Source organism: Anomalospiza imberbis, chromosome 22 (assembly GCF_031753505.1).
Source record: "Anomalospiza imberbis isolate Cuckoo-Finch-1a 21T00152 chromosome 22, ASM3175350v1, whole genome shotgun sequence".
Classification (NCBI taxonomy): Eukaryota; Metazoa; Chordata; class Aves; order Passeriformes; family Viduidae; genus Anomalospiza; species Anomalospiza imberbis.
Genome location: NC_089702.1, coordinates 6,285,376 through 6,313,312, shown reverse-complemented (window position 1 = coordinate 6,313,312; position 27,937 = coordinate 6,285,376). Strand labels below are relative to the sequence as shown.

Here is a 27,937-nt window from a genome sequence, read left to right as displayed (position 1 = left end):
CTTAGTTCAACACAGAATTAAGGATGGTTTTCTTCTCTGGGGTGTAAAGAGCCCTTTCTGGAGCATTGCTGAATGGTAAAACAGTGCTGAGGAGTGGAGCCACCCCAGCCCAGCTGAAATGTAGCAGTTTAGGCAAAGATGCAGGGTTTTGTCTGAAAAAAAAAGTAGAGAAATTCAGTTTTTTGTGTTGCCATCAGCAATTCATTCACCTGATTTCACATCTGCAGGTGAGAACAGACTCAGTGTTTTCTGAGAAGCCTTAGTTCAACACAGCAATGGTGATTTCCTTCTCTGGGGTGTAAAGAGCCCTTTCTGAGTTGGTGGCAGCAGCGTTGGGTTCCTGTCTCCCACGGGTGTTGCTGAGATAGGTCTGATTTTTGTCACATCAGGACCAAGTCATGTTGCAGTTAGGTTGGAAATGCAACCCAAAAAGGAGGTGGTTTCCATCTGAGGATAAAGAACTGGAAACTTTGGATCTTTGTGGCAATAACGTGGGTTTGGTGTTGTTTTTCCTCTGTCGTTTCAGTGCTGTGTTCACCTGGACCAACCTGCTGGTGGTGGTGGTGGAGCTGTGTGGCTGTGAGCAGGAGGCTCTGGATCTGGTTCCTCTGGTTACCAACGTGGTCCTGGAGGAGCATTACTTGATCGTGGGTGTGGTGGTGGTGGTGGATCCTGGAGTCATCCCCATCAATTCCCGAGGCGAGAAACAACGGATGCACCTCCGGGACAGTTTCCTGGCAGATCAGCTGGACCCCATTTACGTGGCCTACAACATGTGATGGGAGCACGGAGTGCTCAGGGTGGTTATGGAAGTGAAGCTGGTGAAAATTACTAATACTTGATCTAAAGTTTGAGGTTGCTGCCACATTCCCTCCCTCCTGTCCTTGTCCTGGTGGGGTTTCAGTCCTGGCGGGGTGAAGGAAATGGGGGAAGCAACAGCAAACGTTTGTAACAGTTTACTGAACCGTGAGCTTTAGAGAACTGCAAAGGGGAAAGTGTGTGAGCTACGAAATCCCCAAGGCCTTTACAGTAGTGTTACTTTTTCGCCCGTTGTACATATTTGTATTTTTATCTAATCCCGGGTTAGGATTCTATAAGGGGTGGGTTTATTTAGTTAAGATAATAAACTATTAAGAAAAGGGTCATCAGAGTTCTGCAGTTCCCTACTCCATGATCTCATTTGTATCTGGAGCTGTTCACCCCACGGGATCACACGGCTTATTGACAATTGTGCCATGACCAAATCAATAACTTACAGAATCAGAGTTACTTATTCATATAGAGATTTCTGGAATTTAAAAAGAATTTTTGCCTATATTTTAAATATGTAAATATTATTATACATAATTCACTTAGATAGAAAATTAACTTGGCTAGTGAGGACAGCTGAAGGCTGATGTTTTTAAGGACAGGTGACTTTTGTGATCCTCAGCATCCTGGCATTGGCTTAGACACAGTGTGAGATGCTCCCGCCTTCCCCAGGTTCCTGATTTCATTTGTGTCTTTATTCTGGCCAGAAGTGTGTAGAACCCTTTGGTTTTAAGGCACGTCTTTCTCCAGGAGGCTGAATTCAGCACGGAATTGGGGAGAAATGGCAGTGCAAGGAAGGAGCTGAGGGACAGCCTCTGCCTCATCCTGTGGCACCCGGTGTGGAAAGGAAAACCATTCCTCAGGTTGACACACAGGTGAATTCCCTGCTTGTGCCACTCCTCTGGGATTCCTTCAGCTCCCTGAACTACTGTGAAGAGGCTTTAGTGGAAACTGGGAGCAAACAAAAAATGCTCTCCTCAAAGCATTCCCTGGAAGAACGGGAGAATTCCAGGTTTCAGTCAGACACATTTTTTCTTTTACTGGAGGATCCAGTAATTCTGGCAAACACATTTTTAAATAACATTGTGAAAACTGTTATCCCAGCCTGTGTCAGCTCCAGCATTAGGGAATGGGAAGAAAGAGGAACCTGAAAGCAGCAGGTACAAGCTCTTCCTGCTGGGAAGCAGGGCTGGGAGAGAGCTGATGGTTGAGCTTTGACTCAAAATTATCTCTTTTTTTTATTATTATTTTTTAATTCTTCATCTTTTAACAGCAATTACACTTCTCTGGGTGCTAATTTATGATTTTGGAAGCCTTGGGAGCTGCTACCAGATCCTGCAACAGGGTTTTTTGAGTCAGATGTGGTATATACAGTGTAAATAAACTTTTCAAATGTTCCAGATTACCTCACGCAGAGTTTTTAGGCAGTTTTTAAAAGGTTGATGGGGTGGACTTGGAAGGTCCTGTGGCAGTTACTGGGAACAGAGTCCAGCGGATCCTCGAGCAAACCCCAGCTGTGTCCTTGAAAAGCTCCTGCTGCATCCTCGTGGCTCCTCACTGAAAGCAGGAGCTTTAAAACTCACACCTTTCAAATGATATTTTTTGAAAAATATTTGGTGGGGGAATAGGAACTGGAAGTTTTGTGGCAGGTCTGGGCTTAAGGTTCTTTGCAAACACTTTGGGTTTCAGGGGCACATTTTGGAGCCTTGTCTGTGTTTTCCACAGTACCAGCCAACACTGCAAAATATGCACAGAATCTTCAGTACATGTAGTTTTAACAAATTGAACACAAAGTGGGGACAGTGGCAGGTCAAAGACTAAAACAGTTGGTCCTGCAGCTTATTTTGGGTGTAAAGTGCATTTTCAGCCAGAAAATTCCTGTTACTCCATGTTCTTTGTCACCATTTTTGTGTTTCCTGCACAGCCCCGGCCTGGCCAAGCAGCTTCACTCCAGTGTGACCTTTCCAGGGAAAACTGGTGGTCTTGAACCTTTTTCTTTACTCAAGGCTTTAGATAAATTGTTTCAACATTTTTTTTTTTTGTCCACTGAAGTAGATTTTAAGTCCAATTCCAGGATTGTCTTTTATTTTTATTCGTGATTTTTCACAAATAAAACAACATGTGAATTAATTCCATCAAATGTGGCAGCTGAAATTCCTGAAATGGCATTTTTGATTGTGACTGGATTGATTTTTCTTTTTTTTCCCTTACTTTTTGGTTTGGATAGGTACTGATAGCTTCCTGTGGTTTGAGGTTTTATCTTGCAAGCTCCCTGTGTGCTCCAAATCTTCCAGCACGTTCCATTTCTGCGTGCTGGAGAACTGCAGGACAGTGCCCATGGGATGAGAGAACATTCCAGGGACAAGAAGCTGCTCAGTTTGGCTTTTCCCTGAATGCTGTGAGAATTTTCTGTAAATCCATTTCCCACAGTGCTGGAGAGGAGGAAGGATGGAGCTGGGGCTCTGGAATCCCCAAAATTCCACCCCCAGCTCTGCTCAGGACTTGCCACGAGCCTTCCACAGGTCATTCCACTCCTCCCTGTCTAGCTGGGGATGACCTTTCCGTATTTTTGGGGAACAAAACAAGATCCTTCACTCCGGACATGGGCAGGTGGGCAGGGCTGGGTGCTTTTCCCAAAAAACAGCCTCTCCCCCTGGTGGGGCTGCAGCTGCTGGGGTTGCACAGGGCACATTATTGCCTTTTTTTTGGCCCTGGGGGTCCAACTTAACTGCAGTGAAACTGAGGAACCGGGAGTTCTTCCCGCTGGACTGAAGTGTACTGTGTGTGTCCCACTGCTCCTGAATCTTCCCTGAGCAAACGCTGTGGAATCAGGACAGTTCTGTCCCGTTTTGTTAGAGTTTGCACTTCATTTCTGGTTTAAATCAAGTCAGCTGTGTCCTACTAACTGTCCTAAAATAAGGTTATAAAAACCAGATCAATTTTAGCCCTAGATGCTTTTTTTTTTTTCCTTTTATTTCTGTCAACCTCTTTCCCATTGTCCAATCCAGACTCTGGCATTCTGTAATTATGTATAAAGGTTTTATTTATTTAAAATTAGATTAGTTACATTTTTAAATTTAACACCTGGCTGGACAGTGTCCCATTAACGCATTGATTGTGTTTCCTTTGTCTTGTGTTAATAAATATTGATGCCTGGTTGCTTGTTTAGTCCTTCCAGCGCTGTTTCCGTGAAGGAATTTTATTTTTAAGGAAGAAAACGTGGGTTAAAATTGATCCTGGGCAGAGGGAGAACTTGTAAGTGCCTTACACTTTGTCAGTTTTTGGAGAAGTGTTGGAGCTCTGGGGCGGTGGAGGAGCTGGGCTGGGCAGTGTCCGGCACCTGTAGCTTTGGGAATCTGAGTTTTTGGGGACCGGAGCAGCGAGGGGAGCTAAGGAAGGGGCTGGAGAGTGCTGAGGGAGCTGGGGAAGGGGCTCGGCGGGAGAAACGGGGATGGGGGCAGTTCCCGGCTCTGCACAGCTCCCTGACAGGAGGGGGCAGCTGGGGGGATCGGGATTTATCCCAGGGAGAGGGAACGGCCTCGGGCCGGGGAGGCCGGGGCACACGGGGAGACATTCCCCATGGGAACTGGAATTGGAGCTGCCCGGGGAGACATTCCCCATGGGAACTGGAATTGGAGCTGCCCGGGGAGACATTCCCCATGGGAACTGGAATTGGAGCTGCCCGGGGAGACATTCCCCATGGGAACTGGAATTGGAGCTGCCCGGGGAGACATTCCCCATGGGAACTGGAATTGGAGCTACACGGGGAGACATTCCCCATGGGAACTGGAATTGGAGCTGCCCGGGGAGACATTCCCCATGGGAACTGGAATTGGAGCTGCCCGGGGAGACATTCCCCATGGGAACTGGAATTGGAGCTGCCCGGGGAGACATTCCCCATGGGAACTGGAATTGGAGCTGCCCGGGGAGACATTCCCCATGGGAACTGGAATTGGAGCTACACGGGGAGACATTCCCCATGGGAACTGGAATTGGAGCTGCCCGGGGAGACATTCCCCATGGGAACTGGAATTGGAGCTGCCCGGGGAGACATTCCCCATGGGAACTGGAATTGGAGCTGCCCAGGCAGGGTGGGAGCGCCGGCCGCTGGAGGAGCCCCCCGGAGCCGCCGCTCAGTGCTGGGGCCGGGGGACGAGCTTGGATTCGATGCCCTCGGAGGGATTTTTCAAGCTCGGGAATTCCCGGCTCCTGTAAAAATCCCGTTGCTGTTCCTAGGGGCGCTTGGCTGCAGTTGGTGCCTTTCAGGGAACGCTGAGTTTCCCGTGCTCCCCGGTGCTGGCCGAGGAACCCCGGAGGATGCCAAACCCTTGCCGTGATCCTAAAGTCGGCTGTGCAATACCCGCGAGAGCGGCCCAGCCCCGCTGCTGCTGCGTCCTTCAAACCGCTCCGTGGGGGCGTGAGCAGCCCTGGCCCGTCCCCGCCGCGTTCCGCCCTGCCGCTAAAACCCGGCTGCGCTGCCCTTTGCCCACGGCTGGCCGCGGGCGGCTGGGAGTATCGGGAATTCCGGGAATTCCGGGATTTTTCCCGGCGGCGATCCCGATCCCGATCCCGATCCCGATCCCGATCCCGATCCCAGGGCGCGCGTTCCCGCCCGCACCGCGCCCTCCCGCCGGCGGGGGCGCTGTTCCCGCGCCGTGCCCGCCGGCGGCGCTCTGCCGCCTCCTCTCTGTGGTGCGGCCGGGCGGGGCCGGCTCCAGGCGGCCGCTCTAGCCCGGCGCCCGCGCGCTCCGCGCCGCTCGGGCTCTATGGCGGGGGCCCCTGGGCGCGCACTCTATGGTCGCGGCCCGCCCCCCCCGCCGGCGCCGCTTCCCTGAGGCGGGACCGGGCCGGGACCGGGGCCGGGACCCGGCGGCGGCTCCGGCGCTCCCCACGCGCGGCCCCGCGGGGCTCTGAGGTAAGCTCGGGCTGAGGAGGCCGCCCCGTCCCCACCTCGGCCCGCCCGCCGCTTCTTCACCCCCTCCGCCCCCGCGGGCCGTGAGGGGACGGGCGCAGGCCGCGGCCTCGGCGCGGCGGCCGCTGCGGAAACCGCGGGGAGTTCCCACCGCAGCCGGGCCTGAGGCGCTGCCCTGCGGCCTGGGGCTGCTGCCGGGCCCGCGCCCGCTCGCCCCGGGCATGCGGGAAAAGGCTTCTGGGGGGGGACGAGGGGAGCCCCGGGTCCCGCGTCCCCCCGGGTCCCGCTCCCCTCGGGGACGGGGAAGGGTGCTCTGGGGGTGACGAGAGGCCCCGCGGCTCCAGGCGGTCCCGGCCAGCGGGAGCTGCGTCCCCGAGCCCTGCCCGGTGACAAACTCGCCTTTATCGCTAACTAAACCGCCGCCAATGGGCCTCCTTACCTGTCCTCTATGAATTTTGCCCCAGAGCCGTGTCTGAGCCTTGGCTTCCAGTGCTCGGTGAGGATCGGGTGGATCCAGGGCGGTATAAATGATAGAAACGATGACATAAACGTTCTCTGGGCTGTTTTTCTCTCCCAGCCATCAGATCCCTGATGCGGATAGAGTATTGAGATTTTTAGGCTGCAGCGTTTATTTCTGAAGCTCCTGTCAGGGGATGTTCCTGTACAGGCTGGTGCTGGGTGGAGGGGAGTGGGAGAAGTCCTGTGAGGAAAGCGCTCCTGGAGTTTTGCGGAATAACTTTGTGTGTTTGTGGAGTGGAATCTGGAGCAGGGACTGGGCACCTTGACTGGAGTCTGCTCGCTTGCACTCTGGTGCATCTGGTGGGATGTGCTGCCCTTTTACTGATTTCTGGGGGAAAAAAATGGGAGTTCTGTCAGTTTTTGGGTGAGCAAATCTTCTCCAAGTGTCTTAATGGCAAATTTAGGTAAATAATATTTTCACTGCTGAAAGCAGCTGATTTTGAGGACCCCAAGCTCCCCCAGATCACTTAAGCATCATTTAAGAAAACGTTTTGAAATCCCTTTGTACAATTTGTAAATGTCAGAAATCGACTCCTGTCACTATTTGAGAATAAAATTCTGTGTCAAATATTCTTGATTTCTTACGTTATAAAAAATACAATCAGTTGGCTTTTACAATATTTCAGTGATGAAACATCATTCAGACCCTTCCTCTACTAGAGCTTGCAAAACAGAACTTGGTTTCTTCCTCTGGTGCTCCCTGTAGCATTTTAGGGAATTTACAGAATTAGGGAGTCGGTGGGAGTTGTGGGAATGGGTTTTTCCTTTTTAATTGATGCTCCTTGAGCATGTCAGGTGTTTGTGGTGGGTTTGCCTGGTGCTTCGTGCACTCTGAGGTATTTGGAGGGTGTCTGTGAACTTTGAGAAATGAAATGTGTCCCGATGAACTGTGACATTCCTGTTCATGTTTCAAAGGAAGGTGGATTTGAGGCTCCGGTTTGAAGTAGGCTGAGTTTTCTTGGCTGGAGGGAGATGATGCCCAGAGTTTTAGGAGTCCTTTAATCAAATTTCATGAGGTGCTGTTGCAAAATCCTTTCAGTTAAATGACTTTTGGAGGTGGAGCTGCACGGAGACTTCGGGTTTACTGTGAAAATCGTCTCCCTTACCTGTCGGGTTATCAAAAAGCGGTGTTTGTACAGATTAGGACAATGAAGCCTTGGTGTTGCTCCTCTTGTCAGTGCTCTGTGACAGCAAAATTCTTCCTTCACCCCAAAGAGAGCAGCTGCTTTCAGCTAAATAAATTCAATTCAGCTGTCAGAGCAGTTTTACCCAGGAGGTGACTCAGGTATTATCCTTTTTGGTGCTTTTTGTCAGAGCTTGAGACCTGCAGGTTGAGGTTTTTCCCCCGTTCCAGGGGGAAATTCCCAGTTTTCCAGCTAAATAAAGTTAAAGGCATGGGAGTCTTGTGTGACACTCTGTCCCCAGAGGCTGTGAGGTGCAGGATGAATTTCCATCTTGTTGCAATCCTTGCTAAATCTTTTTATTGACTGCTGTTGGATGAATAATTAAATATTCCAGAGCAAGCAGAGATGAACTAAACTCAAAACTCATATTTCTAATGGTAAATACTTTTATCTTTTATTCCTGTAAGCAGAACTTCACACCAGTGAGAGAAAGGTCTGTGCTTTCCCCCTGGGGTGATTCTTTGGGGTGGTTTTACTGGTTTCACTGTTTCTTGCAGGCTGTTTTGAGTCTTTTGTGGGACAGTAAGGTAGAGAAACTAATAGCAGAGAGCAGGGAGGGCAGGCTGTGGTTTTGCACTACAGAAATGAACAGAGGTTTCTGTAGCACTGGAAATTTATTGTCATTTTTGCTGCTGCCTGGATTTCGGTTTGAGGGGCCCTGGTTACATGGGATGCTTTGCAGGGTGCAAAATGTAGATTTTCCTTTATAAAAGCTAAAACTGTGTTTGAGGACAGACAAAGTCGTGTCCACTGCAGGTTTATCATTAATTCTGCTCGTAATCTTGAAGCAGTTGATGTTTGCAGCCACGAGGATGTTGGGAAGCTGCATCATTGCCTGGGGAAGGTTTGGGCTGTGCTGTGAAGGACACACAGAACCATGGATTTGTTTTGGCTGGAAGAGACCTTAAGGAACATCTCATTCCAGCCCCTGCCATGGGCAGGGACACCTCCCACCATCCCAGCTTGCCCCAAGCCCCATCCAGCCTGGCCTTGGGCACTGCCAGGGATCCGGGGGCAGCCTCAGCTGCTCTGGCACCCTGTGCCAGGGCCTGCCCACCTTCGCAGGGAGGAATTCCTTCCCAGTATCCCATCCAGCCCTGCCCTCTGGCAGGGGGAAGCCACTCCCCATGTCCTGTCACTCCAGGCCCCTGTAAATGCTCTCTCTCCATCCTCCCTGCAGCTCCTTCAGGTACTGGAGAGGCACAGGAAGGTTACCCTGAAGCTTCTCTCTTCCAGGCTGAGCAATCCCAATTCTCCCAGCTTTTCCTCACAGCAGAGCTGCTCCATCCATCACAGTCTCTTGTGTCAGCCAGCCACCGGTTTTCTCCCTGCAAAGCCCTGCTTTAGTGACTTTTTTGGGGGTCCTGCAGTGGGACCCCTCAGAGCAGCGAGGGTGCAGGAGCAGGACTCTGCTCCTGGTGGACTCTTCCCTCCAGGAGCCTTCACTGGGCTGCGTGCTGTGGTTGGGCTCAGCAGGGAAAAATCAATGACTCACATTTCCACAGAAAGAAATGTAATTTCCAGTCTCATAGCAACTGTCCTTTCAACACTTTCAAACCTTCTGTGACAAAATGTTTAACACTCACCCATCAGCTTTTAATGCTCCAGGCTGGTCCGCCCACTCCCCCCAGCTGAAACCTGCATTTGTGCATCCCTGAATCCCCCAGAATCCGAGGGGGGATGCTGGCAAGACGTTGAACAGTTAAATATAAAATCTTAGACATGAGAGAAGTGTTGCTGACTGCATTACATCAAGACAGAGTGACTCTGAAAATTCAAAACTGTGTTCTCTTCACTTTGATTTGAGTCCCTGGTTTGTTTTTATACACCTTCAGATAGTTTAAAATAGGTTTGGCTGGTGGCTTGGCTAAAATATTTTTGGAAATTATCTTACTTAGAGAAAGATATTCTTTAGTATAAAAAAATCTTGATTTTCTTCCTGGATCTTCCTTCAAACTGAAAGAGAGCAGGGTAAGATGGGATATTAGGAAGTGGATATTAATGGGATTATAACAGGATGGTGAGGCCCTGGCACAGGGTGGCCAGAGCAGCTGGAGCTGCCCCATCCCTGGAAATGCCCAAGGCCGGGTTGGACAAGGCTTGGAGCAAGCTGGGGTAGTGAAAGGTGTCCCTGCCCATGGCAGGGGGTGGCACTGGATGAGCTTTAAGTCCCTCCCAGCCCAACCCAATCCGTGATTCTGTGTCCTTTACAGCACAGACCAAACCTGTTCTGTTCCCATGCTGGACTCCTGCTGTTCCCAGGCCGCAGGAGGTGACCCCAGCTGAGTCCTTCACCTGCCCAAACCCACAGGGAGGAGCAGGGCAAGGTCCCACCGTGTCCCTCCCCACTGAGGAGGCGCAGAGGGGCTCGGGGTGTGGATGGGAAGGGACAAAAACCCGGGCTGTGCCTTAATAATGGCAACACAGGGCAAAGAGCTCATTCAGCACATCCCAGTGAGCCCAGAATCATCAGGCACTGGGGGTGTAAAACACTGGTGGAACTGGGCACCTGTCTGCTCTCCAAATTCATTACTAACTGGATTTAACTGGTTTTCTCGTAGCTGATGATGGAAGAGGTGCACAAGGGCAGCAGCAGCAGCAGCTCTGTTACGTCCCAGCCCTCAGCTGTACAAGGTACAACCCTCCAGGCAGCTCAGCTCTCTCATATTGCTCAACAGGTAAAGCCTGGGCTGGATCTCAGCAAACGTTTCAGGGAGTTCAGAGCCAGTTTTATGTGCTGCGAACCATAGGTCCATTCTTGGAAGCACTCAGAGAAGAAAAAACCCAGAAAAATGCTAAGAAAAATGTGTTTGTTTGATGGTGGGTGACATAAAATCAATTTTCAAGTGGTTAAAAGCTAATTTTTTGTGTTTGTACAATGCAAAAGTGCAGCCCAGATTTGGGGTTAGTCGACCACAGGAGCTGCTCAGGAATAAAATGAGGGCCTGGTTTAATTTTTTTCCTTAAAAAAAGCATTTCCAGCTCCTTTTGTAGTAGCAGCAATCCTGGGTACTCAGCACCATGGAAACCCTTGGCTTTTAGCCCAACATGAACATGTTTAATCTAATAAACCATATGAACTTGCAAATTTGAGATTTTTCCTCTAAGGCAACATCCCTGTCAGAGCTTTAACCTGAATCCCTTAGAACTGGTGAAAGAGTGAATCCTTCCAGGAGGGTTTTCCTGGGAAAAAGCAATGTTCTGCAGCTCATCCAGTGTTTATCCTGTGGAGGCAATTGGGATTTTGATGCAAAATTGAGATATAGGAAAGGAGAGAATATCAGCTGCTGCCCTGGAGTTTGTTTCCAGGCTGATTTCCTGATCTGTTTTTATATAAAGTTCTGATTGTTCCCTTAATGTTGTGAGTTACCATACAAAAGTAGCATTAAATGGAAATTCAGCTGTGTGTATTTTAATGATCCCTTCATCTTCTTATGTATTTCAGGTAAATAAAAGTACTGAAGGAATTGAATTACAAAAGTGGTTATTTACTTACCATCTACATGTATAACTCGAATTTCTTTTGTTTTGGGAATATATGGAAATGTGAATATAAATTGAATTAAAGACTCATGCAAGTCCAACATCAAAACTACAAATCCTCTAGGAAGCTGAAGCATTTCCATGTTTTTAATATGTTATATAATATCACATATTTGATTATGTGACATAACGCCACATTTGATTTTTCTCCAAAAAAAGGAAATAATGAACTATTTCAGCCTTTTTCATATGCAAATAATGTCTAAAAAATGTGCATCTTTAAAGGTACTTTTGTGATTTAATTAGAATTAAGATAAGCTGCTAATGGTTTTCCTACACGTGTTGCACTTCCAGAGTCCTGTGGCACAAAGGTTTTACTGGTGGTTTTTGGTCTGTTGTAGATGTCTCTCAGAGGTTCTGCTCCCCTCACAGTCGTTCAGCTTCCTGGAGAGCAAGTCCAGGTCCAGGGAGTCATTCAGACAGCTCAGTCCTCCTCTGTGATCCACTCCCCTCAGGTGCAAACCGTGCAGGTAACTCCAGAACGGCTTTAAGTACCCCACATCCGCCTTACGTGGGTGAGAAGATGTGAAAGGATGCACAGAGGCTTCTCTGAGTCAGCTGCCTCTGTGCCCTGCTCTAAGAGACAGTGACCATTCCCATGGCATCCCTCGTTTGGGCTTGAAATTCTTCCTTGTGGGAAGTCACCTGTGCAGTCAAAATGAAACCATTTGATGACACCTCCCTTCATACGAAACTCCAGTCCACATCCAAAGCATTTGATGTCATACAAAACTCCCTTCACACAAAACTCCAATCCACATCCAAACCATTTGATGTCACCTCCCTTCATACGAAACTCCAGTCCACTCCAAAGCATTTGATGTCACCTCCCTTCACACAAAACTCCAGTCCACTCCAAAGCATTTGATGTCACCTCCCTTCACACAAAACTCCAGTCCACATCCATCCATCCAGTCCCATCCTGGTGTCCTGGCAGTCAGGGGGGGTGTGACACCCAAAGGAGGGGAGTGGGGAATAATAGAATAATTCAGTAGTGGATTAAAGGAGTGTTTGGGCAAGGCGGAGCTGCGTGAAGGGGAGTGAGCTGCTGGGTGCTCTCTCGTGCTGTAACTCCCTTTCAGTGGTACCCAAGTCTCTGCTTGGGTCTCTTACTCACTTGCCATGTGATGTTTGTAAGAGTCCCTTCCGGAGGTACCCAGGGAGTTCCAGTGAGTCTCTTCCTGCTCCTCTCAGTCCCTGCTGCAGAGCCCTTGGGGACCTGGAGTTCCACTGGGAAGCTGCCCTAGGAAGGGAGGAGCTGCCCTAAAACCCAGGAATTTGTCCCTGATCCTCGTGCCATCCTCTCCTCACACCACACTAAATTGTTAGCCGTGAGAAGCAAACCTGGCAGGGCCTGTCAGCTGTCACTGCTGTAACATCAGAGCAGGGAGAGGAGAACGTGTCACTGCTGAAAGCACTCAGGCATCTGCATTGCCTGCTTCTTGGTGCTCCTGTCTCTGTAAAGTCTCTTTCCTTTTCCCTCCCCTGGTTGCACAGTCTCCACTGACTGGATTCATTCCTCCTCTGTAATTTATGAACATTTGGCCTTGATGGGGGCAAAAACAAAGTACCACATGAGCAGGTTTTTCTGCCCTGCTGACCATGGGCTGCTCTGTCTCTGCAGTTCAGCGAGAGGCTTTTCCCAGAGCTCTGTGCATTCCTCTGCACTCTGTTACCGGCACACGGATAAGAAAAAATAAATATTTTGTTCACTAACAAGGAGCATCAGAGACAAAATAACTCTTTGAACTGGACGAGCACACAGTGCAGTAATGAAAATTGTAGATAGTACTTTGCATATTTACTCCCTGATATGCTGCTGCCTTAAATATTCCTTTCATTGGACTTTTACACTCTCACCAACAAACCCCACAGCTCCTCTTCTACATAAAAGATTCCAGGTTCTTTCTGTGTTTGTCCTGTACATCACTGGTGTTCCTGTTCCCTTTCTCACCAGGTATCTTCCTTGTCTGAGAGTGAGGATTCTCAGGACTCCTCAGACAGCATTGGCTCCTCACAGAAGGCTCGAGGCATCTTGGCTCGTCGTCCATCCTACCGGTACGGGTGTGATACACTTGGTGTTTTTATTTGAAACCAAAATAACAGCCCCTTCCCGTGGTTTTCAATATTCTGCTGCCCACCAGGTTGTTTCCTTTCCCTTGAAACATGCACTGAATCTGTTCATGCACTGAACTTTCTGAGCCATCGTTACTGTGAGGAAACTTTGACTCCACGAACTGGAGATTGGCCTCAGCAGGATTTTGTAAAGGGCAGAATGTTCACCAGCCGTAATTTTACTCAGTGGTATCATTTTACTGGGGTGAGGAGTGCAGTCAAATGTCAGACTCTCTTTTTTTCACAGAAAAATTTTGAAAGATCTTTCTTCTGAAGACACACGGGATAGAAAAGGAGATGAGGAAAGCCCTGGGGTCTCCACTGTCACCTCCATGTCCGTTCCCACGCCCATCTACCAGACAAGCACTGGACAGTACAGTATGTTACCCAAAATACCCTCACAGTTTTTCTTCTGCTTGCCTCAAAATACAGCTTTCCTTAAGCATTTGAGTAAGATGAAGGACAAAAGTTGCTTATTACCTAGTAGTCACTAAAGTTAGTACATAGAAGTAATTGGTATCTACAGACTTCAATTAAAACTCTGTAATTTTAATTTTTGCACATTAGGACATTTAAGAGTGTTTGTATGGAGCGCACAGCAGTGTTCTTTGCTGGATTTAGCCCAGTTCATCAGTGAAGACACACAGAGATTTTTTGTTTTAATAGATATATGTATATTATAGACCACACTAAAAGGCTCCTGTGGTATCAGAGAGGTAGAAAAAATTAGAGTTTGTTCCTTTGATGTTCCCACTTGGTGTGTGTGGTGCTTCACACATCCTGTGAGGTGCTGAGGCCCTGGCACAGGTGCCCAGAGCAGCTGTGGCTGCCCCTGGCTCCCTGGCAGTGCGCAGGGCCGGGCTGGACAGGGCTGGGAGCGGCCTGGGCTGGTGGGAGGTGTCCCTGCCGTGGCAGGGGTGGCCCTGGATGGGCTGTAAGGTCCCTCCCGACCCAGCCCATTCTAGGACACTGTGATTTACCTGTATTTTCTGCTGTACAGCTACAAATGTTCATGTCCATGTGCCTTCCCTCACAGTCGCCATCGCGGCCAATGGGCTACAGCTGGCAGGGCCAGGGGCAGACGGGGTGCAGGGGCTGCAGACACTGACCATGGCCAATGCTGGTGGCTCCCAGCCCGGGACCACCATCCTGCAGTACGCCCAGACCTCGGATGGGCAGCAGATCCTGGTGCCCAGCAACCAGGTGGTGGTGCAGAGTGAGTACCCGCTGTGGCCGTGCTTACAGCCCTGCCACCGTGAGTGTCACCTGCTAACGCTGCCCCCTTTGTGTCCCCCAGCTGCCTCTGGGGACATGCAGACCTACCAGATCCGCACCACGCCCACCACCTCCTCCCTGCCCCAGACCGTGGTGATGACGTCCCCTGTCACTCTGACATCCCAGAGCAGCAAGACAGATGACCCTCAGCTGAAACGCGAGATCAGGCTGATGAAGAACAGGTACGTGAGTGCACCTGAGCTGCTTGCTTGCTGAGTTTAGCCACCTGCAATCGCTGGGGTTGGAAAAGACTTCCAGGATCGTAAAGACCAATCTGTGACAGGTCTCCACCAGAGCACCGAGTGACACATCCAGGGATGGGGACTCCAAACCTCCCTGGGCAGCCCTGCCAGTGCCTGACCAAACTTTCCATGGAGAAATTCCTCCTGATGTCCAATCTGAACCTCCCCTGGCACAGCGTGAGGCCTTTTCCTCTTGTCCTGTCCCTGTTCCCTGGGAACGGAGCCTGACCCCCCTGCCCCTGCCTACCCCTCGTGTCAGGGAGTTGTGGAGAGGGAGAAGATCCCCCCTGAGCCTCCTTTTCTCCAGGCTGAGCCCCTTTCCCAGTTCCCTCGGGAGTTCTCCAGACCCTTCTCCTTGTGCTCCAGCCCCTTCCCTAACTCCGTTCCCAGCTCTGGATATGCTCCAGCCCATCCGTATTTCTCTTGCAGTGGAGGGGCCTCAACACTGTCCAGCACAGGGGGCAATCCCTGCCCTGGTCCTGTGCCACACCTGGCTACAGCCCAGGTGCCCTTGGCTCCTTCCCCTCCTGGGCACACCTGGCCTTGTGGGAGGTTGTGACCCAAACATGGGAAATCGTGAGCCAGACCTTCTGCCGTGAGGCTCACAGTGTGGAGAAAGCAAAACTGGGATTCCCCTGCGTGTGCGTTAGCAGATCCTGCTGAATTTCCTGCTCTCCTCGGGCAGTTCTGGGTCGGTTTTGTTCCTCACTGCAGTTCCAGCTCTCTCGTATTGGCCAGTGAGTGTTGTGATATTCAGAAAATAGATCTCGCACCTAAAATCGAGAACTCTGCTTCTCTGTTGCAGAGAAGCTGCCCGGGAGTGCCGTAGGAAGAAGAAGGAGTATGTGAAATGTTTGGAAAATCGAGTGGCAGTCCTGGAAAATCAGAACAAAACTCTAATTGAAGAGCTAAAAACTTTGAAAGATCTTTACTGTCATAAAAGTGTGTAAGAAGAGAAGGTGAAAACCTTTGGGGACTGGTGAAATTGATCAGAGGAGAATTTTTTTTTTTTATACTGAATTTTTTAAACTAGATGAAAGGTCAAAAATGAAACTTTTCTACCTAGATGTCACAGCTCAAAGACTCTGTAGATTTTCTTTACAACATGTTGGTGACAAAGAGGAAACGAGAAAACCTCACCAAAATTCCTGCTGGCACAACTGGAAACTGCTAAATTCAAGGTTGCAGCTACAGCGGAAGGACAGTGTGGTGTGGCGAGGCAGGTGATGGGAGTTTCTTTGAAAATTCCTAGGAATGCCTCTAATGAGGGAGGCTAAACCTGGTTACAACGAAAACACGGATGAAACAGAATCCTTGCCATAGCTGACATTATTAGTAACATTTATAACCAGTGTATGTTTTGATTTCTTACTCTTTTTCAAGCCTTTTTCCTTCAGTTATTTGTCTGTAAATATTTTTATTTTAACCTGTAAGTTGGTATTTACAGGTGCAGATGATAAAAAAGCTGATACTTTGCTCGAGGTATAAATTATGTTTTTACTCTTTCTCAGATGACAATTTAAAAAGTTGGGATGATTTTTTTTTTCCGTGTTTGCCGTGTTTATCCGATTGGGAAAGGATCTGCAGAAGGCAGCAAGAGGCCTGGTCCTGGAAATGTGTGAGGCACAGAAAATTGTGCAGGTTTTCTTAGAGAATTCAGCACCTCAGTGATTTTAAAGCACAGTGTGAGGGACAGGGACTGGTGACAAAAGTTCTGAGGAATTTCTGAGATTCAACTTCGGAAAGTTTTTTAATTTTGCAAGAGTTTCTTCTTAGTTCTGGGCATGAGAAACACTGATCGTTGAAAATTAAATTGATCATATCTACAATTAAACACTCAGTGCTTGTCCTGGCTGGGGATTCTCCTGGGCTTTGGAACATGAAACCAAATAGAAGACAAATGTTGTAGTAAAAAATGGAAGATCTATACCAAAGGGTTATGAGGTTCTAATCTCTGGTTTATTGCTGGAAGTAGTGCAAGATGACAATTTCCAGCCTAATTTTGTAAGGTAGGAGCTATTTTGCAAAGTAATGGTGTCTTTGTAAGCAAATACTATATTGCAAACAGGGAGATGGATGGTATATTTTGTAGCTAAATTGTGATCTTTACAAAACCTGAAATTGAGTTTCTATACGTATTTTGACAGTTTATATCTTTCATTTTAGTAACCAAATGAAATATTTTGTGAACCAGATTTTCAAGGATATATTTTTATGGATAGTACAAAGTCAAATGAGATCCTCTTTGGTGTAGGAGATACTTGAATTAATTTTGTATGTCTGTAGGCAACTTGCAGGAAAAAATGGATCCTAAAGAGTATTGGGGGGGAAAAAAAAGAGGAAAAAAACAATTAGGGTTTTTTACTCCCCAGAGTTGACAATATCTGCCCATTAGATCTCATTGTATCAGAGAATCCAGTTTGTACAATTTGAATTTGTTTCAGGTGAAAATCAAAAGTTTGACATGATCAGGACTCCTTTACCTGGGGAATCTCCATTCTTGGAGATGCCCAGAGCTGTTTGGCCGTGGTCCTGGTGGCCGGGCCGTGGTCCTGGTGGCCAGGCCGTGATCCTGGTGGCCAGGCCGTGGTCTTGGTGGCCGGGCCGTGGTCTTGGTGGCCGGGCCGTGGTCCTGGTGGCCGGGCCGTGATCCTGGCGGCCGGGCCGTGGTCTTGGTGGCCGGGCCGTGGTCCTGGTGGCCGGGCCGTGGTCCTGGTGGCCAGGCCGTGGTCCTGGCGGCCGGGCCGTGGTCCTGGCGGCCAGGCCGTGGTCCTGGTGGCCGGGCTGTGGTCCTGGTGTCCAGGCCTTGGTCCTGGTGGCCGGGCCGTGGTCCTGGCGGCCGGGCCGTGGTCTTGGTGGCCAGGCCGTGGTCCTGGTGGCCGGGCTGTGGTCCTGGTGGCCGGGCCGTGGTCTTGGGCAGGTGCTGTAGGTGACTGCAGTGCTTCTTGCATGAGTAATAAACCATTTCCATAGCTGGGATTGAATCCTGCTTCCAGTTCTGTCAGCAGGAATGACACAATGGACCGGGCTGTCCCAAGCTGTCGGAGCTCCGTGCGTGTCGTGCTAGCTCAGATCTGGATGGAATTCCAAGCTGTGCTCCCTCTCTGGGTGTTTCATGCTTGTCCCATGGTCAGTCGGTATTTTTGATTTTGCTCCTTTGGGAATTAATGGACTTGTAGCAAGCAGAGCTCTTTGCCATGAGGAATCTGCATTCCACAGTCTCCTGGCTGCTGGGCTAGAAAAGGGTATTTTTTCTCCCCCTGAAGTTCCTAAGTCTCTGATTGTTGTGGGCACGAGTCCCAGTGTGTTTCCTTTAGGCCAGGCTGGAGTGTGACTCCTGGTTGCCATCATGTCAGGAAAAAGGCTTTGTGGCCCATGAGAAATGAGGCTGGGAAAAGTCCTAAACTGAGGGGGCTGCTCCTGGAGAGGTGTCGGTGTTTCCCGTTTCTTTGGTGGAATTTCAGGACAATTGAACAGCCTGGAACGTGCACCTCAGCGAACGGGACCTTTCCTCAGCTGTGTGTAACCTGGCATGTGGGAGAGGCTTTGACCCACAGTTCTGAACTGCTTTGGGAACTCTGGTAGCTGATCCTCACTGTGTTCTCTTTTTTCCTTTTGTAAGATGGAACAGTAATAAACAAAAACTATCAAGTGTTAAGACTGTAAAAACCTGGTGGCCAATTCTTGTATCCAGCAAGGGAAGCACCTGTCCTGCCAGACACACCAGGAGTCAGTTTTTACGCTCTTGAAATAGTGTGTTGGAAAGAACAGCTGATTTTTCATCTTGGGAATATTAAACAGTAACACAAGTTCGCTCTTTAAGCACTGATCATGAAGTTCTTAGTTTGGATTTACTTTCAAATCTCGATTTTAAAGAGTAAAATCTCATTCCTGAGGGTAAGAGATGCAGCAGCTGATGCTGTTCTGCTGGTTGGTTCCAAACAGTCCGTGCTTTCCATGAATTGTAAATATTTGTTGAAACAATTAATGGTTGCAAATTTTGATCTTGGTAAATAAAGTCGCTAAAATATTATCATTCTGCTGGTCCCTATTTATTTTTAATGAAGTTAGAGCTGCAGTGGTGGTGACCAGGTGTGAATACCTGTGTGAGATCGAGCCATATCACAGCCAGGAATAAATAACAGTCAGTGAGAGTGGATTAAGTGGCACTTGTACATGCCTGCCAGCGCCAAAACTCATGAGTGCAGAACAGCTTTTACCTTCCTGCAGGTTTATTTTCACTCTCTCAGTTTTCAATAAGCTGAGCCACAGTTAAGGTTGGTTAATTAAACGGTTAATTAAAACCTTCGTGTGCTCTGCTGGTTTTTACCCGGCAGAGGGAGCATCTGCCCTCCCCAAACCCTGGTGGCAGCACTGAGTGTATTTAACCTTCCGAGGGCTGGAAAAGCACGGAAATGGGGTGGGAAGAAAGTGTTTCCAGTCGACACCATCTCTGAATTCAATTTTCCTTATTAGTGCCGAGGCTGTTACTGTTTCCTCTCCTGTCAGTGTGGATGTCAGAGGCAGGAAACAAAAAATACAACGGCAAACATGACTCCTAAACAGTAAGCGCACATGCTGTGGCTCTTGGATTTATTGTCAGGAGGGAGGGAGCTGCTTTCTCCAAGCTTTTCCAGGCAGGACAGACCTCCACGAGGACCACACGATGGTTTGCCCCTCTACAAAGTCTGCGCGAGCACCGTGTGGACCAGAGCCAGGAGGACGCTGAGTGTGGTGCTCACGGGGTTCCGAGTCTCGTTCGTCAACACGAGTTTTGCCTTTATCCATTTGCTGTACTGGGACAGGCGCACGTAGATCCCGGGGTACCTGGGGCGGCCGCAGCCCACCCCGAAGCTGGCGATGCCGGTGAGGTAGTACTTGTCGGTGTCAGGGTGGTAGCACACCAAGGGGCCCCCGCTGTCGCCCTACAAATGAACACCACAAAACGCAGTAGCATGTAAGGGTTTCCTTCCAGGAAACAGTTCAGCAACCAGTCTGTTCTTCAGGCTTGTTTTAAGCAGCTCGGTTAACCCGACAGTCACAGTGACAGTAACGTGGGCAGTCGCACGTGGACAACTCAAGGTCAGTCTGGTGCTGCTGAAAGACAGAATCGGCATCCTTGAGGCTGGAAAGGCCCTGCCAGACCATCAAGTCCAACCTGATCCCCATCTTGTCACCAGACCAGAGTGCTTGTCACCCACGTCCAGCTCTTCCTTGGACACCTCTGGGGATGGGGACTCCACCACCTCCCTGGGCAGCCCCTTCCAGAGCCCGACCACCCTTTCCATGCAGGAATTCCTCCTGATTCTGGTCGAGACTACACCGACCACAGCCCCAGGCCTGCACTGCTTCAGTATCTTTTAACTCGGATTCTCTTGTTTTCTCTCTGCACCTTTTCACACCTAAACCTTCACTCCTCACTTAACTGGGGAATTCATCCCATGAAATTAACTGGGAAATTCATCCCATTCATGGTGTGGGAGCTCCTAGAGCCACAATAGTGACCACACACGCTGTGCCTTGGCCGGGTCACCTGCTCAGGGAAAACTGCTGAGAGAAGCAGGAAGTCTACCAGGCAAAGCACTCAGGATACACGATGGGGTTTCATTAGTAATGTCTCCATGTCCCAGCTGGTGCGGCAGCTTCTGCCAGCGCCTTGGACCTGAGAACTGGCTTTTCCAAGAAAGAGGTGGTGATTGCTCAGAATTTAAACAAAAATCATCCCTGAGCCACTTCCTAGAGCCCTGTGCCTGAGCCACACCCCTGGATGTGGCCAGTGCTGCTCTCCAGCATAAGCACAGGTGAGACATGCATGTGCTTCACACACTGCATGCTACAGTGTCCAGTGTTCTGTGTCATACGTAATTTACTGACACCTTTGTGGCATAAATGTGTCGCATTCTTTATCCTTCCTCTTTGTTCACCTATTCCTGTCATCCTTCCAATATCACCAAATTCTTTGTGTGCGTTTTTGCTTTGCAATCACTGTCCCAACCCTTTTATGATGCTTCCTTTGCATTTGACATGTTTTCCAGTTAGTATTTCTGCTGTTTTAATTAATTATGCTACAAATCACAATGCTGCCGAGCCTCTGGCTTGGGAGTTCCACCGAGGCAGCTGGGGCACCACCTCCCCTCTCGCCTGGCAGCTGTGGCACCACCTCTCCTCTCACCTGGCAGGAGGGGGGCACCACCTCCCTTCTCACCTGGCAGCTGTGGCACCACCTCCCCTCTCACCTGGCAGCTGTGGCACCACCTCCCTTCTCACCTGGCAGCTGTGGCACCACCTCCCCTCTCACCTGGCAGCTGTGGCACCACCTCCCCTCTCACCTGGCAGCTGTGGCACCACCTCCCCTCTCACCTGGCAGGAGGGGGGCACCACCTCCCCTCTCACCTGGCAGGACAGGGGCACCACCTCCCTTCTCACCTGGCAGCTGTGGCACCACCTCCCCTCTCACCTGGCAGCTGGGGCACCACCTCCCCTCTCACCTGGCAGCTGTCGGTGCCTCCAGCCCAGGCGCCGGCGCAGAGCACTTTGTTGTTCATGAGCCCCGCGTACCCTTCAGAGCTGTTGCACAGGCTGGGAGGGAGGATTCCCACGTGGGCTTGTTTTAGCAGAGATGAGAGTTTACCTTGAAAGGAGACAGAATTTGGAAAGGTGAAATATGCTGGGGTTTGTAGCAGTTCTACTGTGCTTGTTATTTTTTCGTTTTGCCAGCCTAGGTGTGTTCCTGGGCATGTTTAGACATGGGTATGACACAGACCCCGCCCGTTGCCAATGGATTGGAATTTGAGCGGGTTAAAGGTTTGAACACTTGGGTTTGATGTAGATTTTGCAATTCTTCCTCAGAAGAAGCATCAGTGATAACATACCTGCCTTGCTCAAAATGTCAGAGGTGACTTATCAAACAGGTTCATACAATCTCAGCTGGCCCCAAAATCCCACACTCCAATGGGCATGGAATTTGTGCCCAGCAAGAGAGAATTGGAGGGGGTGTAGTCATTCATAAATCCCATGGGAAGCCCTCAGTTCACAACATGTGGCATCAGAGTTGTTGCTTTTCAATAAAATAGCTGTTTCCAGCAGCCCACGTTGACCTGCGCCACGAATCTGAAATCGGCTGAGTTTATTTTCCTTTTTTTCATGTTATACTTGCAAGAAAGGCTGGGAAATCTATTTCTGTGGTGACAGCTGTGTGGGTCTAACCTGCTTGTGATGGAAAACCCCTGAGAGCAGATCCTCACTGCAGAGTTAAATGACATTGTGTGAGGAGACCATAACCTGGGCAAATCCAGTTAGAATCACAGAATGGTCTGGGTTGGGAGGAGCCTTTAAAGATCATCCAGTTCCAAACCCCTTCCATGGGCAGGGACACCTTCCACTATCAGGTTACTCCAAACTCTGTCCAACCAATTTATGGGACACTTACAGGGATCCAGGGGAAGCCACGGCTGCACTGGGCAATCTCTGCCAGGGCCTCACCACCCTCACAGGGAGGAATTTCTTCCCAATATCTACTCTGAACCTGTCCTCTTTCAGTTTGGTGCCATTCCCCCTTTGAAAGGTCAGGAAAGGCCTCTAAAACCCAAGTGCAAAGTGAGTTTATGAATTCGGGGAGCTGGAGAGGGTGAGGTGGAAACAGGAGGGTTTCAGCCGTGGCCAGAGCCCAGTACCCTTCTCGGTGGTGCGTCCCCAGCCGCTGATGTAGCAGTCGGAGCTGTTCTCCAAGGGCGGCACCAGGGCAGCGGGGGGCAGGCACACGGGCTGCACGTAGAGGCTGTAGCGCACGGCCGACTTCAGCTCGAACACCGCCACGTCGTTCTCAAAGGTTTCCCTCTGGAACCCCGAGTGCACGATGATCCTCCTGATCCTCCTCCTGGCGGTGTGGGGGCTGTGCTTCTCAAGGTTGTGCACGCCCAGAACGGCTCGCCAGGAACACGGATCCCTGCGGGAGAATTCAGGTGGGTTTAGGTCAGTTTCACCGTCTGTTTTCATCGTGGAGTGCAGGAATGGGTTGGATTCGAGGCACCCTAAAGCTCATCTTCAAGATGAGAATTCAGGTGGGTTTTACACTGGTTTCACCGTTTGTTTTCATCATGGAGTGCAGGAATGGGTTGGATTGGATTGGAGGCACCTTAAAGCTCATCTTCAAGATGAGAATTCAGGTGGGTTTTACACTGGTTTCACCGTTTGTTTCCATCATGGAATGCAGGAATGGGTTGGATTGGAGGCACCCTAAAGCTCATCTTCAAGATGAGAATTCAGGTGGGTTTTACACTGGTTTCACCGTTTGTTTCCATCATGGAATCCAGGAATGGGTTGGGTTGGGTTGGGTTGGATTGGATTGGACTGGATTGGAGGCACCTTAAAGCTCATCTCATCCCACCCCTGCCATGAGCAGAGACACCTTCCACTACCCCAGGCTGCTCCAAGCCCTGTCCAGCCTTGCCTTGGACACTTCCAGGGATCCCAGCTTCTCTGGGCACCCTACACCAGAGCCTCCCTCACAGGGAGAAATTTTTTCCATTATCCCTTCTATCCCTGTCTTCTTTTGCCGATGCACTTTTAGGAATATACATTGGAAATTCCATAGTAAATATTTCCTGGAATAAATCTGCCTCCTTACCATTCTGCCCGTGTGAACACTCCCTTTGCCTGTTGATGTTTAAGGAAAATTCAGATTAAAAGTTTAAGATGGCACCCAGATTTTCCCTCCCAGCAGAGTCCACCGGGAGATAATAGTCTGAAAAAGCTGAAAATGTGGTTTAATTTTGGGTAAAAGAAGGAGGCTCATCCCCCACAATGCTCATAAAGACTCTACTACTCTAGACCTGGGAAATCCATTATCTAGAAGTAAAATAATGGCTATCAAGTTAATAATGAATTCAGAAATAGGGGTAGAGTCATTTAGACCTAATTTCTAGTCAAGTATATTGAAAAAAATCTTTATAAAGTGAGCTTTGAATTTGGCCGTCGATGAGCTATAAAATTCAAATTAGCCTCCAAAATTAAGGTAGAAATTAAATTGATAATTTAAAGAGGCATTATTTTGCAAATAAATGTTTGCTAAATGCAAACAAGGAGCTGATGTAACAAAGTCCTGATAAAGGACAAAATTCCAAGTTTCAAAGATTTTACAGTTCACTTTCCCCCAGGTCATGGTCGAGTCAACACAGTCGATGTTGACACATGCAGATTGTGCAACTGTGGTAAAGGCTGGAAAAGAGACCAGTGCTGGGAGCTGAAATGCTCCAGAGTTGCTGCAAGTGCAGTTAAAAATCTGTTCTGAGGAGTTATTACCACAGTGTCAAAAAAGAAAAAAAATCTTAAGTGCCAAATTGTTGGATCTGATCAATAAGAAAAAAGGAAATTGTGCTAAAACTCCTGAATTGGAGTGTTTGTCATCTAAATATCACAACATTATCTGGTGAGGTTTAGTGGTTAAGAAAACCCCATTAACCAGAAAAATCAGAGCTCTGTGGAACAAAGCAACCCAAACTACTTTGGGGGAGTGGGCTGGGGAAGGGAAAACCTGGCATGGGAGAGGGTCCTCCTGCTCCAGAGCTGGAAAAACCCAGAGTCAGGGGTGGGATGAGATCTCATCCAGTATCTCACCCTGTGATTCTATTAATCAACACCAAACAGCCCTTGATTAGAAACCGCACGGGCAATTCTGGCCCAGGCCAGAAGGGCACAGCCAAGATTTCCTGCTGCTGGCTGGGACTCCTGACTGTTCCTGATGCTGGCTGCCAGGGAGCTGGTGCAGTCCCCACCCCTGGAGGTGTCCAGGGAATGACCGGAGGCGGCACTCAGTGCTCTGGCCTGGTGACAAGGCGGGGATCAGGCAGAGGCTGGACTTGGTCTTGGAGATCTTTTCAATCACACCTGTGCTCCAGCCCCTTCCCCAGCGCTGATCCTGCCTCTGGATACGCTCCAGCCCCTCAACGCCTCCCTTGTGAGGGGAGAACTGGACACAGCACTGGAGGGGGCTCGCAGTGCCCAGCACAGGGGGACAATCCCTGCTCTGCTCCTTTGGCCACCCTGTGACGCAGCTCAGGTGCCCTCAGCCCCCTTCCCCCCTCCCAGGGCGCTCAGCTGTGGTGCCCAGGGGTCAGCCGTGGTGCCCAGGGGGTTTGGCCATGGTGCCCAGGGGGTTTGGCCGTGGTGCCCAGGGCTCAGCCGTGGTGCCCAAGGCTCAGCCGTGGTGCCCGGGGGTTCAGCCGTGGTGCCCAGGGGGTTTGGCCGTGGTGCCCAGGGCTCAGCCGTGGTACCCGGGGGTTCAGCCGTGGTGCCCAGGGGGTTTGGCCGTGGTGCCCAGGGCTCAGCCGTGGTACCCGGGGGTTCAGCCGTGGTGCCTGGGGGTTCAGCCGTGGTGCCCAGGGCTCAGCCGTGGTGCCCAGGGGTTCAGCCGTGGTGCCCAAGGCTCAGCCGTGGTACCCGGGGGTTCAGCCGTGGTGCCCAGGGGTTCAGCCGTGGTGCCCAGGGCTCAGCCGTGGTGCCCAGGGCTCAGCCGTGGTGCCTGGGGGTTCAGCCGTGGTGCCCAGGGCTCAGCCGTGGTGCCCAGGGGTTCAGCCGTGGTACCCGGGGGTTCAGCCGTGGTGCCCAGGGGGTTCAGCCATGGTGCCCAGGGGTCAGCCGTGGTACCCGGGGGTTCAGCCGTGGTGCCCAGGGCTCAGCCGTGGTGCCCAAGGCTCAGCCGTGGTGCCCAGGGGTCAGCCGTGGTACCCGGGGGTTCAGCCGTGGTGCCCAGGGGGTTCAGCCGTGGTGCCCGGGGGTCAGCCGTGGTACCCGGGGGTTCAGCCGTGGTGCCCAGGGGGTTTGGCCGTGGTGCCCAAGGCTCAGCCATGGTGCCCAAGGCTCAGCCGTGGTACCCGGGGGTTCGGCCATGGTGCCCAGGGGGCTCAGCCGTGGTGCCCAGGGGTCAGCCGTGGTACCCGGGGGTTCAGCCGTGGTGCCCAAGGCTCAGCCGTGGTACCCGGGGGTTCAGCCGTGGTGCCTGGGGGTTCAGCCATGGTGCCTGGGGGTTCAGCCGTGGTGCCCAGGGGTCACCCCAGTACGTACGTCCTGCCATCCACGCAGTGGCCGGCGGTCAGCACAGCTCTCCGGCTCAGCAGCACGCCGCCGCACAGGTGCACGAAGCGGACGCCGCCGCGCAGCACCTGCAGGCTCACCACCCACGGCCACGCGCCCTCCGGGGCCTCGTGGCCCCCCACGATCCAGGACGCCACGCTCCGCGCCAGCTGCAGCTGCTGCTGACACTCTGCAAAACACAATGGGCTCCTTGGAGAGCCTGGAGGGCAAGGCTCAGCTTGGGGTGCCGTGGGTTTATGGGCTGGTCTTTTTTTTTTTCTGTTGCCTCGGGGGTTCTTGTTTGGTCGGGGGTTTGGGGGTTTTGGTGGGTTTTTTTTTTGTTGCTGCTGGTGGTGGGTTTTGGGGTTTTAAAATTTGGTTTGGATTTTGGATTTTTAAATCTCCACCACAGTACAGGAAGGACATGGACCTGTTGGAGATGAGGCCACCGAGTTGTTTAGGGGGATGGAGCAGACCTGCTGTGAGGAAAGGCTGGGAGAATTGGGATTGTTAGCCTGGAGGAAAAAAGCTTGGGGCTGACTTAACTGCGGCCTTGCAGCTCCTGAAGGAGCTGCAGGAGAGATGGAGACAGACCATATAAATGGGGCTGGAGCGCCAGGACAAGGAACTGCCAGAGGGCAGGGCTGGGTGGGATTTTGGGAAGAAATCCCTCCCTGCGAGGGAGCTGAGGCCCTGGCACAGGTGCCCAGAGGAGCCGAGGCTGCCCCTGGGTCCCTGGCAGTGTCCGAGGCCGGGCAGGACGGGGCTGGGAGCACTGGGACAGGGGAAGGTGACCCTGCCCATGGCACTGGGTGGGCTGTAAGGTCCTTCCAGCCAAAACCATTCCACGGATCTCCGTTCCCCTCACAGATCCCGGCCTCTGGGGATCCCGGGACTTTTCTCAGCCCGTGCGAAATCCGGCGTGTTTATCCGACTGAGGCGTATTTCTGGTGTACAGATCTGCGGTTAAACACGCTCAGTCACCGCTGCCTTACGGAATCCACCCGGTTTCTGTACAAACCAGAGACCTTTCCGCCCCGCCTCGACCCGCTCCGCTCAGGCTCTTCCCCGCTCTCTGCCCCCTTCCCCGACCCCTCCGCCCCGGCCCGGCCCCACTGGGCCCCGTTGGGTTCCGCTGGGTCCCGTTGGGCTCCGCTGGGTCCCGTTGGGTCCCGCTGGGTCCCGCTGGGTCCCGTTGGGTCCCACTGGGTCCCGTTGGGTCCCGTTTGGCCCCGCTGGGTCCTGCTGGGTCCCGCTGGGTCCCGTTGGGTCCCGCTGGGTCCCGCTGGGCTCCGCTGGGTCCCGTTGGGCTCCGCTGGGCCCCGCTGGGTCCCGTTGGGTCCCGTTGGGTCCCATTGGGTCCCGCTGGGTCCCGTTGGGTCCCGCTGGGCCCCGTTGGGTCCCGTTGGGCTCCGCTGGGTCCCGCTGTGTCCCGCTGTGTCCCGCTGGGTCCCGTTGGGTCCCGGTACCGTCCGCAGGGTCCGTGGGGGCCGCTCGCCCGGGCAGGGGCCCCTCGAGCAGCAGCAGCAGCAGCAGCAGCGGCAGCGCGGGCCGCGCCCGCCGCATGGCCGGCCGGGGCCGAAGATAGCTGCGGGGCCTGAGGGGAGCCCCGCGGGGAACGGCCGGCACCGGCACCGGCACCGGCACCGGCACCGGCACCGGGCCGTTGGGGCGGCGGGGACGGCGCGGGAGCGCGGACGGAGGAGCCGGTGAGGGGCGGGAGCGGCCGGCCCGCCCTCAGGGATCGCTGTCAGGGAGCCCTCACCCGGGCAAAGGGTCGGGGGGGCTCAGCTTCACCTGGGCAGAAGATCAGGGGCTTACCCTCACCTGGACAAAGGGTCGGGGATGCTCAACTTTGCCTAAACAAAGGGTCAGGGGGCTTACCCTAACCTGGGCAGAGGGTCAGGGGGCTCACCTTCACCTGGGCCAAGGGTCAGGGGTCCCACCCTCACCTGGGCCAGGTTCAGGGGTCCCACCCTCACCTGGGCCAGGGTCAGGGGTCCCACCCTCACCTGGGCCAGGTTCAGGGGTCTCACCCTCACCTGGGCCAGGTTCAGGGGTCCCACCCTTTCCTGGGCCAAGGGTCAGGGGTCTCACCCTCAGCTGGGCCAGGGTCAGGGGTCCCACCCTCACCTGGGCCAAGGGTCAGGGGTCTCACCCTCACCTGGGCCAGGTTCAGGGGTCCCACCCTCACCTGGGCCAGGGTCAGGGGTCCCACCCTCACCTGGGCCAGGTTCAGGGGTCTCACCCTCACCTGGGCCAAGGTT

At 51.7% G+C, this 27,937-nt stretch overlaps 3 protein-coding genes across 7 annotated transcripts in view; 2 read left to right on the top strand and 1 right to left on the bottom strand.

The window, feature by feature from the left end:
• DIP2B (disco interacting protein 2 homolog B) overlaps positions 1–3,987 on the top strand; it is a 64,234-nt gene extending 60,247 nt beyond the window's left edge. For all 3 annotated transcript variants that reach the window (XM_068212383.1, XM_068212382.1, XM_068212380.1), the window contains one exon: positions 527–3,987. In XM_068212383.1, coding sequence (XP_068068484.1) covers positions 527–779 — 253 coding nt within the window. In that variant the 3' untranslated portion in view covers positions 780–3,987. The remainder of the gene's footprint in view (positions 1–526) is intronic.
• Positions 3,988–5,500: 1,513 nt separating this feature from the next.
• Positions 5,501–18,634, top strand: ATF1 (activating transcription factor 1). Of its 3 annotated transcripts, none has more exons than XM_068212397.1 (8): positions 5,501–5,725; positions 9,987–10,059; positions 11,310–11,438; positions 12,926–13,026; positions 13,331–13,461; positions 14,120–14,299; positions 14,381–14,540; positions 15,406–18,634. In XM_068212397.1, the coding sequence occupies exons 3-8, from the start codon at positions 11,310–11,312 to the stop codon at positions 15,548–15,550; spliced, it is 846 nt and encodes a 281-aa protein (XP_068068498.1). In that variant the 5' UTR covers positions 5,501–5,725; positions 9,987–10,059; the 3' UTR covers positions 15,551–18,634. The 3 variants fall into 3 exon arrangements, with proteins under 3 accessions (XP_068068498.1, XP_068068497.1, XP_068068499.1); XM_068212396.1 differs by having other exon boundaries at positions 9,987–10,103; XM_068212398.1 differs by lacking the exon at positions 9,987–10,059.
• Positions 17,859–27,251, bottom strand: TMPRSS12 (transmembrane serine protease 12). Its single transcript, XM_068212399.1, has 6 exons — positions 27,140–27,251; positions 25,662–25,860; positions 22,274–22,545; positions 21,089–21,231; positions 19,266–19,525; positions 17,859–19,214 (listed from the first exon to the last, which is right to left on the bottom strand). The coding sequence occupies exons 1-5, from the start codon at positions 27,234–27,236 to the stop codon at positions 19,280–19,282; spliced, it is 957 nt and encodes a 318-aa protein (XP_068068500.1). The 5' UTR covers positions 27,237–27,251; the 3' UTR covers positions 17,859–19,214; positions 19,266–19,279.
• Positions 27,252–27,937: the final 686 nt, after the last annotated feature.